At 48.7% G+C, this 12,595-nt stretch overlaps 2 protein-coding genes across 3 annotated transcripts; one reads left to right on the top strand and one right to left on the bottom strand.

Moving 5' to 3' along the window:
• The first annotated feature begins 2,347 nt into the window (after window positions 1-2,347).
• gpr182 (G protein-coupled receptor 182) lies at window positions 2,348-6,024 on the top strand. Its single transcript, XM_010875233.3, has 2 exons — window positions 2,348-2,981; window positions 3,756-6,024. The coding sequence occupies exon 2, from the start codon at window positions 3,759-3,761 to the stop codon at window positions 4,848-4,850; it is 1,092 nt and encodes a 363-aa protein (XP_010873535.2). The 5' UTR covers window positions 2,348-2,981; window positions 3,756-3,758; the 3' UTR covers window positions 4,851-6,024.
• A 1,738-nt stretch (window positions 6,025-7,762) lies between these two features.
• Window positions 7,763-12,011, bottom strand: LOC105013613 (zinc finger and BTB domain-containing protein 39). Of its 2 annotated transcripts, none has more exons than XM_010875232.4 (3): window positions 11,925-12,011; window positions 9,760-11,401; window positions 7,763-9,449 (listed from the first exon to the last, which is right to left on the bottom strand). In XM_010875232.4, exons 2-3 carry the CDS (start codon window positions 11,362-11,364, stop codon window positions 8,505-8,507), a joined length of 2,550 nt encoding a protein of 849 aa, XP_010873534.1. In that variant the 5' UTR covers window positions 11,365-11,401; window positions 11,925-12,011; the 3' UTR covers window positions 7,763-8,504. The 2 variants fall into 2 exon arrangements, with proteins under 2 accessions (XP_010873534.1, XP_019906970.1); XM_020051411.2 differs by lacking the exon at window positions 11,925-12,011 and adding an exon at window positions 11,498-11,909.
• Window positions 12,012-12,595: the final 584 nt, after the last annotated feature.

Below are 12,595 nucleotides of genomic sequence, written 5' to 3'. Positions count from 1 at the left end.
CATTGCCACCCCATCCACCCCCCCACCCCCCTCCACCACCACCTGGGGTCACCCATTCAGAAAGACAGGGCTTGTTGTTGTGCTTTTAAAAGAGAGGTGTCTTCTGTTTGTGACACAAGTAGATTTTTCCCTTATCTGTTATTGTCTGAAGTACCCTGGTGGTTTAGGTGTGGTTGGTTCATTGGTCAGTAGATGGGGGTGGTAGTTGGGTTAGCGGTTCCGTAGATGGTGGCGGTAGTTGGGTTAGCGGTTCAGTAGATGGTGGCGGTAGTTGGGTTAGCGGTTCAGTAGATGGTGGCGGTAGTTGGGTTAGCGGTTCAGTAGATGGGGGTGGTAGTTGGGTTAGCGGTTCAGTAGATGGGGGTGGTAGTTGGGTTAGCGGTTCAGTAGATGGGGGTGGTAGTTGGGTTAGCGGTTCAGTAGATGGGGGTGGTAGTTGGGTTAGCGGTTCAGTAGATGGGGGTGGTAGTTGGGTTAGCGGTTCAGTAGATGGAAGTGGTAGTGGTGTTAGCGGTTCAGTATATGTGGGTGTTAGTTGGAATAGAGGTTCAGTATATGTGGGTGTTAGTTGGGATAGAGGTTCAGTAGATGGGAGGTTAGTTGGGATAGAGGTTCAGTAGATGGGAGGTTAGTTGAGTTAGCGGTTCAGTAGATGGGAGGTTAGTTGAGTTAGCGGTTCAGTAGATGGGTATGTTAGTGGTGTTAGAGGTTCAGTAGATGGAAGTGGTAGTGGTGTTAGCGGTTCAGTATATGTGGGTGTTAGTTGGGTTAGAGGTTCAGTAGATGGAAGTGGTAGTGGTGTTAGCGGTTCAGTATATGTGGGTGTTAGTTGGGATAGAGGTTCAGTAGATAGCGGTGTTAGTTGGGTTATTGGTACTGTACCACCAGGGTAATTCAGTTTTCAGCTGTCTGCAGATAACATGCTGGTCCCCAAACAGCCCATGCGGAAGAGGTCAGGGCCACGTTTTTACCCCCTTTCCAGAAGCCATATTTCTGCTGACACCTTCCTGTTGCTTTAGGAAAGGAGGAATACTCTTAACAAAGGGAAATGAGCAGGATGGATGGACGGACAGACAGGGGTGGGGGGGGGGGGGATAAATATTTGCCTTAAGCTATCTGAAATGCTGACAACCCGGAGGGGGGGGGGGGGGGTGGCGGCGGCAGTCGGAACACTGAGTTCAGGACACATCCCATTAATCCACAATTAACATCAAGCTCGGCCAACACAATTGTTATCTCGACGCTGCTCGATATCACTCTGACCCCTGGAGAGCAGGGGTGGCTGTGGCCCGAACAATGGTGCTGACTGGTCATTATCACACCACCTCCCGATGAATTGCCCCAGGATTATAGGTCGGCCCGTGGGTCACGTCAGTGTTACAAGGTTTGCGGGAAAAGCGTAACTCCCGTGGTTAGGCGAACGAGACAACCTGTTGAAATACCGACTGTGGAAGACACTGCTCGTGACTGGATGAGTGTGGCGCCGGCCTCGCTGCTGATGAAGAAGTGGTTTTAGAGTTGCTGCTGAGGACTACCATCAGAGAGAGGGAGAATACGGGTGGCATGGGGGGGGGTAGGTTAAAGGGCTCATTTCCTCAGTGAGATTGGATGCACCACAGGCTTCCTATGTCCCCCTACTCTCTCTGCGCTTCACTGGTTCTTCGCTGCTAAGTGGGTTTCCTGGCATTGTCCTATTGGCTACGTCGCTGTTTTTTGTTCGTTAGACCACCAAATGAACATAAAAATGTGTTTTTACCAATGTTTGGTTTTGTGCGAGACCGTGTTCACCTCGCAAATTCTTACGCGTTCTCTGTGAGTTGTACATATAACGTCACTGCGTTAGGAACTGAGGACATTCAGTGGGGCGTGGGGGAAGCAGCTGCAAAATGGGCGGGGGGGTAAACTATTAAACTTTCATTGTGTGGCTGAGAACATTGGATGTTTATTTTGCCATTTCTATTTGAATTTAGCTCATTGTGCTGCCCTGCTAAGATGGTAGCTGTTACTGAGGGGAGAGTAGATTCTTAGTTGGCCATTCTCCCTGCTATGTCCTTGCTGGGATCTAATCATTCTGGAGGGCTTTGGGTATTCATATGTGTGCCTCCTAAGTCACCTGTGCAGCGCACGTAAAACGAAGGAAAGAAACATTAATTCAGCTGACTCCAAGGAGACAATATGCAGGCAAATGTTATTTATCAATAAGGCGATGAGTGGTCTGAGATTTGAATCATATTCAAATAGATTTATTTCCCATAGTCAAAGAAACATTCCACGTCTACAACTGTGAAGGTGTGCCCTTTTTAAATCGAAACTGACCAATCCAAGCTGAAGTACCTCAAACTAGACAAGTCTTAATTTGCCCAAATCTGTGTGTAGTAGGGTTGGATCAATGTTTACAGTATGAGATGGAACGTCCTTTCAGGAAAGACAAAGCAATGCATGCAGTCATAGAGTTCACACGGTTTACATCGTACAACCTTACGGACGGCCTCAAAGTTTTCCTCAGCGGGGTTCAGATAGACTCAACATGGGGTCAGTGGTGTTTTTTTATCACATATTCCAGTAGTCAGTTATCTGGCGAATGTATAAGGGAAACATGCCCTCAGCTATAGGGTGGCTGACCAGCTGCTGAGTGTCTTCAGGCTGTAGATCCCAGTATCAGGAATGTCGTCGAGGGCTTTCCTGCCCTGCCCTGCTATGCACCACTTACATCCACCCACATCTTAGGATGTCCTGTCAACTCTGTCTCTTGAGGGGACAGGACAAGGGGAGGAGAGGGCTTCATCTATCACGTCAGCTGCTTAAACCAAGCAGATTCTTCAGGATCCCAAAGCCAGTTTGTTCTTCTCGGTCTTCTGTGGCAACGCTTGCTTCCCAAGCAGGAAGACAGACTGCTAGCCCGCAAGAATCACTACCCTGACGGACCCGCCACCACCATCCATTATCGATCAGCAGGCTGTCCACGACACAGCACATCATTGGTATGGCTTCCTCCTGTTCCTTGCCACTAGTAGAATTTGAAATAATCTTTTCGTTTAGAATTGATAGTCTGATTAATACATTGAATGTTTTGGTTATATTTAATTTTTTTCCAACCTTGTGACTTAATGGGAGTACTGAAAACTGACGAGAACTCAAATGAGCTAGTTTATCTCGATGTAGAACATGTTGTTGGGTCGGTTTAAAGTCCCCATGCAGTCCTTTTAATAAAACATTTAAATAATATTTGTAAAAAAAAGAAAATAAAATAAAAATGTTGGTCTGATTACGTGGGTGTTAGGAAACCAATGTATTGATTTGTCAGTAAACAGTCCAATCAAATTAGCCATGCGACCTGCTGCATCCTTAGGGTCCCTCTTACTCACTTGCTCAGAGCATGGTGCTTCCAACATCAGGGTTGTGGGTTTGATTCCTGTCAGGACCAGGATAAAAATGTGCACTTAGATTAACTGCACTAATGTAAGTGCAGTTGGGCAGAAATACCATCCCTGCAACATTCCCCCCCCCCCCCCCCCCAAATAGCTCTTACATAAAAAGTATTGTATTTTTTATAATTGTATTTTATTCGTTTTTTTTTTTTACTGAACCGAGCTGTTAGACTATTCGGGCTGAATCGGCCAACTAGAGACCGGACAGAGAAGGTTGCTTGACCAATGCCCTTCCCTAACTGGCTACATATATGTAATGCATGCCTAATCTGATTAGACCACTTATAAACCACTAACTCTGCCAACAATTTCCTCCACCTTCAACAGAACATGAACGAGATAGACTCCAACAACTCCTCGTTCAGTTTCTTCAATAACACGCCCTGGTTTGTGTACGAATGCACCATCGACCTGGATAAGGATTATCGGCGCATCGCCCTGTTTCTGCTCTACCTGCTGCTGTTCATGGTGGGCCTGGCTGAGAACATTCTGGTGGTTTGGGTCAACTGGCGCCGGCGCCACTCCGCCAACGGCGTCTTGTTCTGCGTCATCAACGTAAGCATGTCGGACCTGATGGTGGTTCTGATTATGCCCTTCTTCATGCTGGAAGTGACCCTGGACAAGGTGTGGCTGTGGGGCCGTTTCCTCTGCAAAGTCACCCACCTCATCTACGTGGTCAACTTCTACAGCAGCTCCTTCTTCCTGGCGTTCATGACCCTGGAGCGCTACCTATCCCTGGCCCGGCCCTCATCTCCCGCCTGCTTCCCCGTGTCCAAGCGCCGCCGCTGGCTCCTCTGCGGTGGCCTCTGGCTCCTGTCCCTGTTCCTGGCTCTGCTGGAGAACATCCACATGGACCTGCTGGAGTGGGACGAGCCGGGCTGCTACATGATGCCGGAGAACAGCTACACGGAGTGGTTCGTATCCATCTCCTTCCTCTGCCTCCTCTTCCAGTTCCTGGGCCCGGCCTCTGTCATCGTGGCCTGCAACGTGCTGATAGCCAGGGCGGTGCGCGCCTCCCCGGACGTGGACGGGAGGCGAGACGTGTGGCTGGTGCACGTGTACTCCCTGGTGTTCGTGGTCTGCTGGCTGCCGTACCAGATGGTCATGTTCCTGATGATGGTGGATGACCTGGACCCACACGTGTTCAGCTGCAACACTGTGGAGGTGCTCTACTTCTCCTACAGTGTGGTCCAGTGCCTGTCCCTGTTCCACTGCGTCGCCAACCCCATCCTCTACAACTTCCTCAGCAAGAGCTTCCGCGCCAACCTGATCAACGCCGTCGTCCGCTACACGCCCCAGGAGGGCCCGGAGAGGCCGCGCCGCCAGGGGTCGGCCCCAAACGCGGGAGCGCCTCGGACGGGCAAAAAGGAACGCAAGCTTAGCAACACGAGCACCAGTCACTCGGACATCGCTGCCTCGTAGGTGTCACAGTGTCACGTAGAGACTAAACTAGATATCGTAAGACCAGGTCCATGGAGGAAAGCGGAAGAAAAACAAAAACTTTGCTGTTACCAAACGCTGTTAGCAAAGCATGGGCTGCGTTCACTGGCTGAAAGACAGGCCATGAGATGAGAGGCTCTTTTTTTTTATGGTATGTGTTGGTGACTCTTGGCTCCAGAACGTCCACCCTTCTCCCAAAATGATGTACACACGCAAACTCCCTGTCACGGATGTCAATGCGTTGGATGTATATGACCATCAGCCGAAGGGAATTTCTAATCTAAACAAAACATACAACGGATGGTGGGAACTGCGCAAGTACACGTTGGTTGAGAACAGTGGAGAATTGGGTGATAGCCTTGGCCACTAGGCAATAGTAAATGCACGTAAATACAGGGCTGGGGCGAAAACCCGGCTTGTCTCTCTCATGTCTCCTGTTTTTCCTCATTCAGCACATCACTGTTGTAAACAGAGAAAGGAAGGAAACATTTGTAATTTTTTCCCATCTTAAAACTCCCACAGGAGCTTATGGCACCACTATCTAGGAACTTCTGGAGGACTGAATTGTAGTAATTATATCACAGAGTGAAATGTTTCTTCACAAACAAATCGTTTCCTCTGTGCCTTGCAGATACCTACTGAATATAAACAACTTGTAAAAATGTAGAAGTGCTATTGATGAATAAAACATTCTTTTTTTACTACAAAAACATTTCCACAAAATTCCAAATTTCCACAATAACCCTCCACGTTTTACAAATGCTTACAGTTTCTAGTTAATGTTTTTTCTAAGAGCTGGGGAATATGTCAGTTTCTGATGTTACATTAAATAAAGGTTTTCAATCTGAATGGTTGCATTAATACAAAAGTCAACAAGATCCCCTTTTGATTATTTACTATATTATAAAAAGCCTACATGCATACTACAGTAACTACTGTCCCAGCTGATTTCTCAGATTATGCCTAGTCTAAATAGCACTTTCAATTGATATTTTTCCTAAAGCTTGCTTTTTAGTACAGGACTAGACTTCTGATTTTATTATGCTTACCTGAGTTATAAAACATGCTTGATTTCTTTTTAATTGAAATTATTATTCTCTGTGTACTTGAGTATTTTAAAATTGTGTCCGGAATAAACTATTTGTATTGGAACATATTTTCAACTAATAAGTAGCCTACAATTTGTTTTCCCTTGTAATATTTTGATATACATATTTATATATATATTCAGGTATGTTATGCTTTATTGAGCAATAAAGTGGTAAAGTGTGTTTTTTCCTGAGGGAAGTAGATGTCTAAAGCAGTATGTCTGTACCATAGATCACTGGACCATCATTTGAACGTTTTGAACACATTTTTTAATTTGTTGATGGTAGATATTGGAAAGTATCCGAATACTGTTGACAACAATATTCAAATACTTTCCAATATCTTCATCAATTTAAAAAAACATGTGTACATATAAATTCTCAGTCCCAAAGTTATATTAGGTACCCTAAAGAGGCAATGTTTCATATATTCTCTGAGAATCGGCAGAGATAGTGCCAGCGGTTCCATGACCTTTGTGCAAGGACAGAGACGTTTTGACCGGGCAGATCGGGTTGGGATGCAGGGTTTGAACATTGCCTGAGGGTAGGGTGGGGAAGCGCCTTAGCCAAGCCATGGCCTCATAGTGGATGTGAGCTTCAACTGGAAGCTGGCAGAGTGAACTGAGGAGGGGGGGGGACATGGGAGAACTTGGGAAGGTTGAACACCAGGCAGGGCGCAGCATTCTGGATTAAATTGCATGGGACTGGCGGCACAGGCCGGGAACACAACCAACAGTTGAGTCGTAATAATCCAGATGTCACAAATGTCTGGATTAGGTTTAATGTTCTTTGCATTCTCGGAGGGGGATCCTGTGGAGTTTTTAACAGTGACGGACATGTTTTGGAACAGACAGGCCTTCCCTAGGAAGAAGAACAGGTCTGTCTAATCCAGGTTGAATTACAGCAGCAGTTCTGGTTAAATGCATTGCACAGGGCCACAACAGTAGGTTTGTATGATTATTAGAAGAAAAAACAAGTTACTACATTAATTATTCAATGCAGATTTGCTTGGAATGAGGCCAAAATGTCGGTCCTCATTATTTTCATGTTAAATATTGGTGTTTTTGGAAGTCCAGAGGAAATGTTTAATTTGTTAAATAACATTTACTTGGTGATAAGAGAACGGAGAAAAGGCTTAGATTTAATTTCACATTCAATACAATGAAAGGAAGCAGCATACCTGGAACAGTACAGGGTTCCAGGTTCTATGGTTACTAATCCCCAATCCAGGAACTAGATAAATGTTTCTAAATTGTGCATAATGGTACACACATTACACTTTGGTCTGAAAGTAACTACACAGTGAGATCAAAACATGTTTATTCTTTCCAGATCTAGAAAAAAAAAATTAAAAGGCCAATGTTTATAGTTCTCACTAAAAAAAGGTACATAAAATTAAAACCAGCATAAATAGAATAAATAGTTTCATAATCATCCGACTAATGAGGTGAGACTCCAGGTTTAAATATGGTTGCCAAAGGGCACTTCAAAGATCACAATTCAGAGCACAATACTTCTACCATAGTGCCTTTGAAATGCTGAGACATGGCACACATAGTTTCGTGGGAATTTAACAGCTTGTGTGATTAAATAGAACTTGTGTGAGGTTGGAAACCACCGTTGGTTCTGAAACAGCTGATCACTAATCATTTTTAGACAACTGATACATTAAGGCAGCGGCTGGCCACAAACGGCCCAGGGACCGAAACCCGGAACTGGCTCACAGGTCCAACATTTTAAAATCACCACAGATTCTGCTAAAACTTAGTTACTCAGGACCCCCCCCCCCTCCCCCCCCCCCTCCCGCGTAGCCTTTCACTAATAAGAGACATCTTGTCATTGTGTCTTAACGTAATTAAGTTCTGAAATTATTTGCAAATACAATCCACTTTTGGAATTGTGGTCAATTTGCTGTGTGCAACTATAAAAATAAAACTACAATTGCGTTCTGGCCCCCGAACCATCTGTTTCAAGAAAAACAAACTTGTGGCTGAATTTAGTCGCCTACCACCTGCAGTAAGGCCTGGTTGAACTGGCCAGGTACACCAAACCCATGTTAACAGGAATACGCTAAGTGCCTGTGGCAAATATTTTTCTACTAAGACACATATGAATGATCATATATGAATGGACGTACATGTAACAGACAAAAAAATGGCTGAATCATTTTTTTTTCGTAAAACCGAGTAATAAGACACCTAAAAGCATAGAAAAACATTAGACAGAAAAGTAAGAGAAGCCCATGGGACTTCCAGTTAGTAAAGTCCTTCCTTCCATAGACAACAATGGATAAACACTGCCACCTAGTGGCTTCCCTACGTCCAAGAACAATGATGTCGTTTCCAGCTACAGTATGCTACAAAATTGGTCTGGTCCATGTTCCATCTCAAACGGACATAAAACAGGTGAAATACATTCTACAAGTCTAGAGATATGGTCCACACCATTAAGACAGTGTAAGAAAGAGGTAGAGGGGAGGGGAGGCAGACCGCAAAAACTGGATGTAAAATCGGGGAACAGGTCCCAAAAATGACACCAGAGCTTAACATCAGGTATCCAGGGAAGGGAGAGGTTCTTTGGAGTGGTCGTTGTACATGAAGGTCTGCTCTATGTTGAAGTCTGGAGGCAAGTGGTCTTTGTGGACCTCCATATGGGAGGACACCAGCTTCAGCGTGGAGAAGTACAGGCCGCAGACCGTGCAGCGATACATGAGCGCCCCGGCGTGCGTCTTGAGGTGGCAGATTATGGTTGAGCGGCCGCGGAAGAACCTCAGGCACACCTTACACTGATATGGCTTCTCCCCTGTGTGGATGCGGAGGTGGTATGTGAACTCGCCGGAGTGGGCAAAGTGCTTGCCACAGAAGCGGCAGCGGTACCATTTCTCCCGGGGGATGGGGGCGCCTGCGGTCGAACCGCCCACGCTTGGAGAGTTCCCATTGGGCAAGAGGCCCGTGGAAAAACCAGCCGCCACGGCCCCCTGGAGCAGCTTGTCAGACAGGCTGAAGGAGCCCACCCCCAAGCCGAAGCCCACGTTGCCCAGCTTCCCCAGGCTTCCTGACTCCAGCGGGGAGGAAGAGGAGCAGGAGGAGGGGTACTCCATCTGGTCGGCCTTCCGCTTCCCCGCCCACCCCTGGCTGCCCGGGCCCTGGGTCTCCGTGTGAAAGCTCAGGTGGTTCTGGAAGGCGGAGGCGGAACGGAAACTCTGCGGGCAAAGGAAGCAGCGCAGCTCCTCTTTTCCATCCGGCCCGGCCACCTTGTGGGCCCTCGTAGCCTCTCTGTCCGTGCCCGCGTCGTCTGCGTGCAGCGCCATGTGTCTGTCCAACAGGGGGCGGTCCAGGAAGCCGCCGGCGCAGAGCGGGCAGGAGTACACTGGCAGCGACAGGTGGGTGAGGGCGTGCCAAAGAAGAGCACACAGGGACGGCTGGGGCAGCTGGCACACGCCGCAGCTTAGTGACTGGACACACACGTGACTCAGGAGGTGGTCCCTGACGACCTGGAGGAAGCACACATCACACGTCATCCAGTGCATCGCTGATTTATCACACTGCTATAATGCTATAATTCACACGTAAACTGCCGTACCGGTCCAGGCGTCAGCAACGCCCGGACAGAGGAACGTGCCTTACAAGCCGATAATGCATGTCATGTAATAAATGTATGAATAATGTTTATAGCAGGTCAGGAAAAAATAGGTATTATGCACTACCATGCGATAGGAGTTTCTATATTTTACCACGGCCATAACACGAAACAGACTCCCAAATATCACTCAGGAGGAGTGAGATCGACCAAACCACACTGACCTGGAAGTCCTTGGCGAGGGTTTTGTTACAGACGGCACACGGCCGCTCCCCGTTGATCCACTGGGTGGCGCTGTGGGTGGGGCCTGGGGGGGCGTACCTGGCGGCAGCTTGGCGCCGGTGGCGTACCAGTTTGGCCTGGGTGGCGAACTGGAGGTCGCACATGTCGCAGGAGAACGCCACGTGGGACAGGGCGTGGCTAACGCAGGCCCTGCGGTCCCCGGGGAAGGACGCCTCGCACACCCTGCAGGCCCCTGTGTCCGTGACGTGGCTCTCCGCGTGGGCCCTCAGCGCGGCCGGGTCAGCCGACAGCAACGTCCCGCAGGCTTTACACGCTGCTGTGCCCTGTGCCGGAGGCGCCTGGCCTGGGTTCGCCCCACCTCCGCCGGCTCCGTTTTCCACACACACCAAGTCCTCGTCTTCGTCCTCCTCCTCCTCGTCCTCCTCCTCCATGTAGTTCTCGTCGTCGCTCAGCTCAATGATCTCTCCGGCAAGGTGCCTCCACTGGGCCGCTCCGTCTTCGCCATCTTTGTCGTGGTCTTCGTCGTCTTCATCAACCTCCTCCCCCCCGTAGATGACTCCCGTCACACCGCCCTCCACCCCGTCCATCTGAAGGCTGTCCAGGGGGTCTCCAGAGGAGGACGAGGGAGCGCAAGGAGGCTCCAGTCCACAACCCTCCACGCCCAGCTGGGCTGAGGAGTCCGGGAAGGAGCAGGCGTCAGACACACACGGAGGTAGAGAACCAGCTCTACTCCCGGTAACCAGCATGGGCTCCTCCTGACCGTTAAGCTCCCCAACTCCCACCACGACCTCCACCCCTTCCTCGGTCTTCAACTGCAGGGGCGATCTAGGCGGGGCCCCGACAGCTACAGTCGACACGCCCGCTGAACTCTGGCCCACAGCCGACTGTAGCTGTTTGTCCTCTGCCATCTGTCCGTAGCCCAGGTGAGACTGCGTGTCCTCAGCTTTGAGGGACACAGTCAGGGACACGGGGGCGGCGTGGCCCCCGGCCCGCCCCGGCCTGGCCCCCCTAGTGCCCTGCGGGAACGGTGAGGGCGCCGTGACCGGAGTAGGAGCAGCCGAAGGACCGGCAGACGATGACAGGGAGGAGCAGGACGCGGCGGACGACGAGCACGCAGAGGAGCCGGCGGCAACGGCAGCGACCACGTCGAGGTCCAGGTCTCCATCGGCCACGCAGTCTGTGGAGGCCGGGCCCCCGTGGTGCAGGTCAGGGAAGGTGGCGTGACATGCCTTCACCAGCTCCCTCAGACCCAGCCTCTCCGCCAGCTCATACAGCACCCCTACGTCTATCAGGTCCGTGAAGATCTCTCCCGTGTAGACGAACGTCAGCACCTTCTCAAAGTTAGCCGGGGAAACAAAGTCCAGGGAGTATGTGGCCGTGGCCCCCGAGGTTGCGACCTGGTTCCCTCTGCCCGAGAACAGGCTGCGGAAGTGGGTCCCGGCACAGGCGAGGACGGCCCGGTGGGCTGCGAAGGAGTGGCTCCCCACCTGGACGATGACATCACAGAAAAGGCGGGAGAGGCGGCAGCGGTTGAGCTCACTGAGGAGGCCCGTAGCGTGGCCTGAGCCTTGCAGCCGGATCCTCATCCCTCCCTGGCAGTGTCACAAACAGCCCAGTGTCCAACTAGGAAAACAGAAGAGGGGGAGACATCAGTCATTGTCTAATTAAATCAGTCTGCACTGTTTATTTAACGTCCTATAACAAGTTTTCCCAGCTAACCAAAATAATTATTCCAGCCCGCGAGTGACAATGCAGCGGAAGGATTCATTTGAGTCGTCAGGGAGGTAACAGAAAGTGCCATTGGTTGATTGTCAGATTATGTAGATTTATGAAGAACTGCAGTTTTGTCTCTGCCGTGAAAGTAAAACCTCTCAGTTATTCAACTAACAAAACCGTTATTAGAGTTCAAATATATCCGAAATACTACTTGGAAGTCAACAAGGGAAACAGTGTAACCTTTTAAGTTTCACTGGATGCTAGTTTGCTAGCTACCCAGCTAACATAGCTAACGTTAGCTGCAAATCTGTTTTCTAAAATATAAAATGTATATGTATCTATAAAATGCTACCCAATCAACAACTTTCGACAAACATGGATAATGCCGTTCATATCGTAAATTAAGGAATGTTGATACTATGTTCTTTACCCATAGAAGGCAGTATTTTAGACCATTAAGCGAACGTTTTCACTAGCTTCCTTTTATGCCAATCGTCGCACATCAATGACGTATAACAAAAGAATGCCTCCGGAGACTGCTTGAAAGAAATAGATTCGGCATTACCGCCCTCCAACGTTTGAATGGGAGTGTTGCACAAAATATATACATATACACACACACACACACACACACACACACACACAGGCACGTGCCCAAGGCTCAATCTGTGCAGACCTCATACCCCTTTGCTATCTAGTGCCCTTTCCAGTTGACATGCGCCCGTCCTCCTTGGTGACGTGCGTGACCGTTTATTTTTAAGCGCGTAACTCCAACACAGCGTCCGTCCGTGTAAACCGACAACTTCGGCAATTGTTTCAGTTTCAGCACTTGCCTCTCGGGAGGTCTGTGCACAGTACTGCACGCACGCCAACACGCACACACACACACACGCAGAGAGAGAGAACATTTTATTTTTAACAACATTTTATTCCGTTTACTTACAGCTCATAAAAGTTTCCAATAGAAACAGAGAAACATATGACAAATACAGTGTAACAAATGACAAACTGAAAATTATTAAAATTGTACAGTCAGAACAGTACTTTAAAAATCAAAGAAAACAATTGAAGTCAAAATTGTAATTGTTTTGAATTGAAAAG

Source organism: Esox lucius, chromosome 12, assembly GCF_011004845.1.
Source record: "Esox lucius isolate fEsoLuc1 chromosome 12, fEsoLuc1.pri, whole genome shotgun sequence".
NCBI classification, from domain to species: Eukaryota; Metazoa; Chordata; class Actinopteri; order Esociformes; family Esocidae; genus Esox; species Esox lucius.
Note: the sequence above shows the minus strand (reverse complement) of the source record. Positions and strands in the feature narration are given on the sequence as shown.

Excerpts from the sequence above, each read along its gene's own strand:
- LOC105013613 (XM_010875232.4), bottom strand. The coding sequence starts at position 11,364 with ATGAGGATCCGGCTGCAAGGCTCAGGCCACGCTACGGGCCTCCTCAGT. Across the intron at positions 9,450-9,759 it reads CCCTCGCCAAGGACTTCCAG|GTCGTCAGGGACCACCTCCT; the intron begins GTCAGTGTGGTT and ends TGCTTCCTCCAG.
- gpr182 (XM_010875233.3), top strand. The coding sequence starts at position 3,759 with ATGAACGAGATAGACTCCAACAACTCCTCGTTCAGTTTCTTCAATAAC.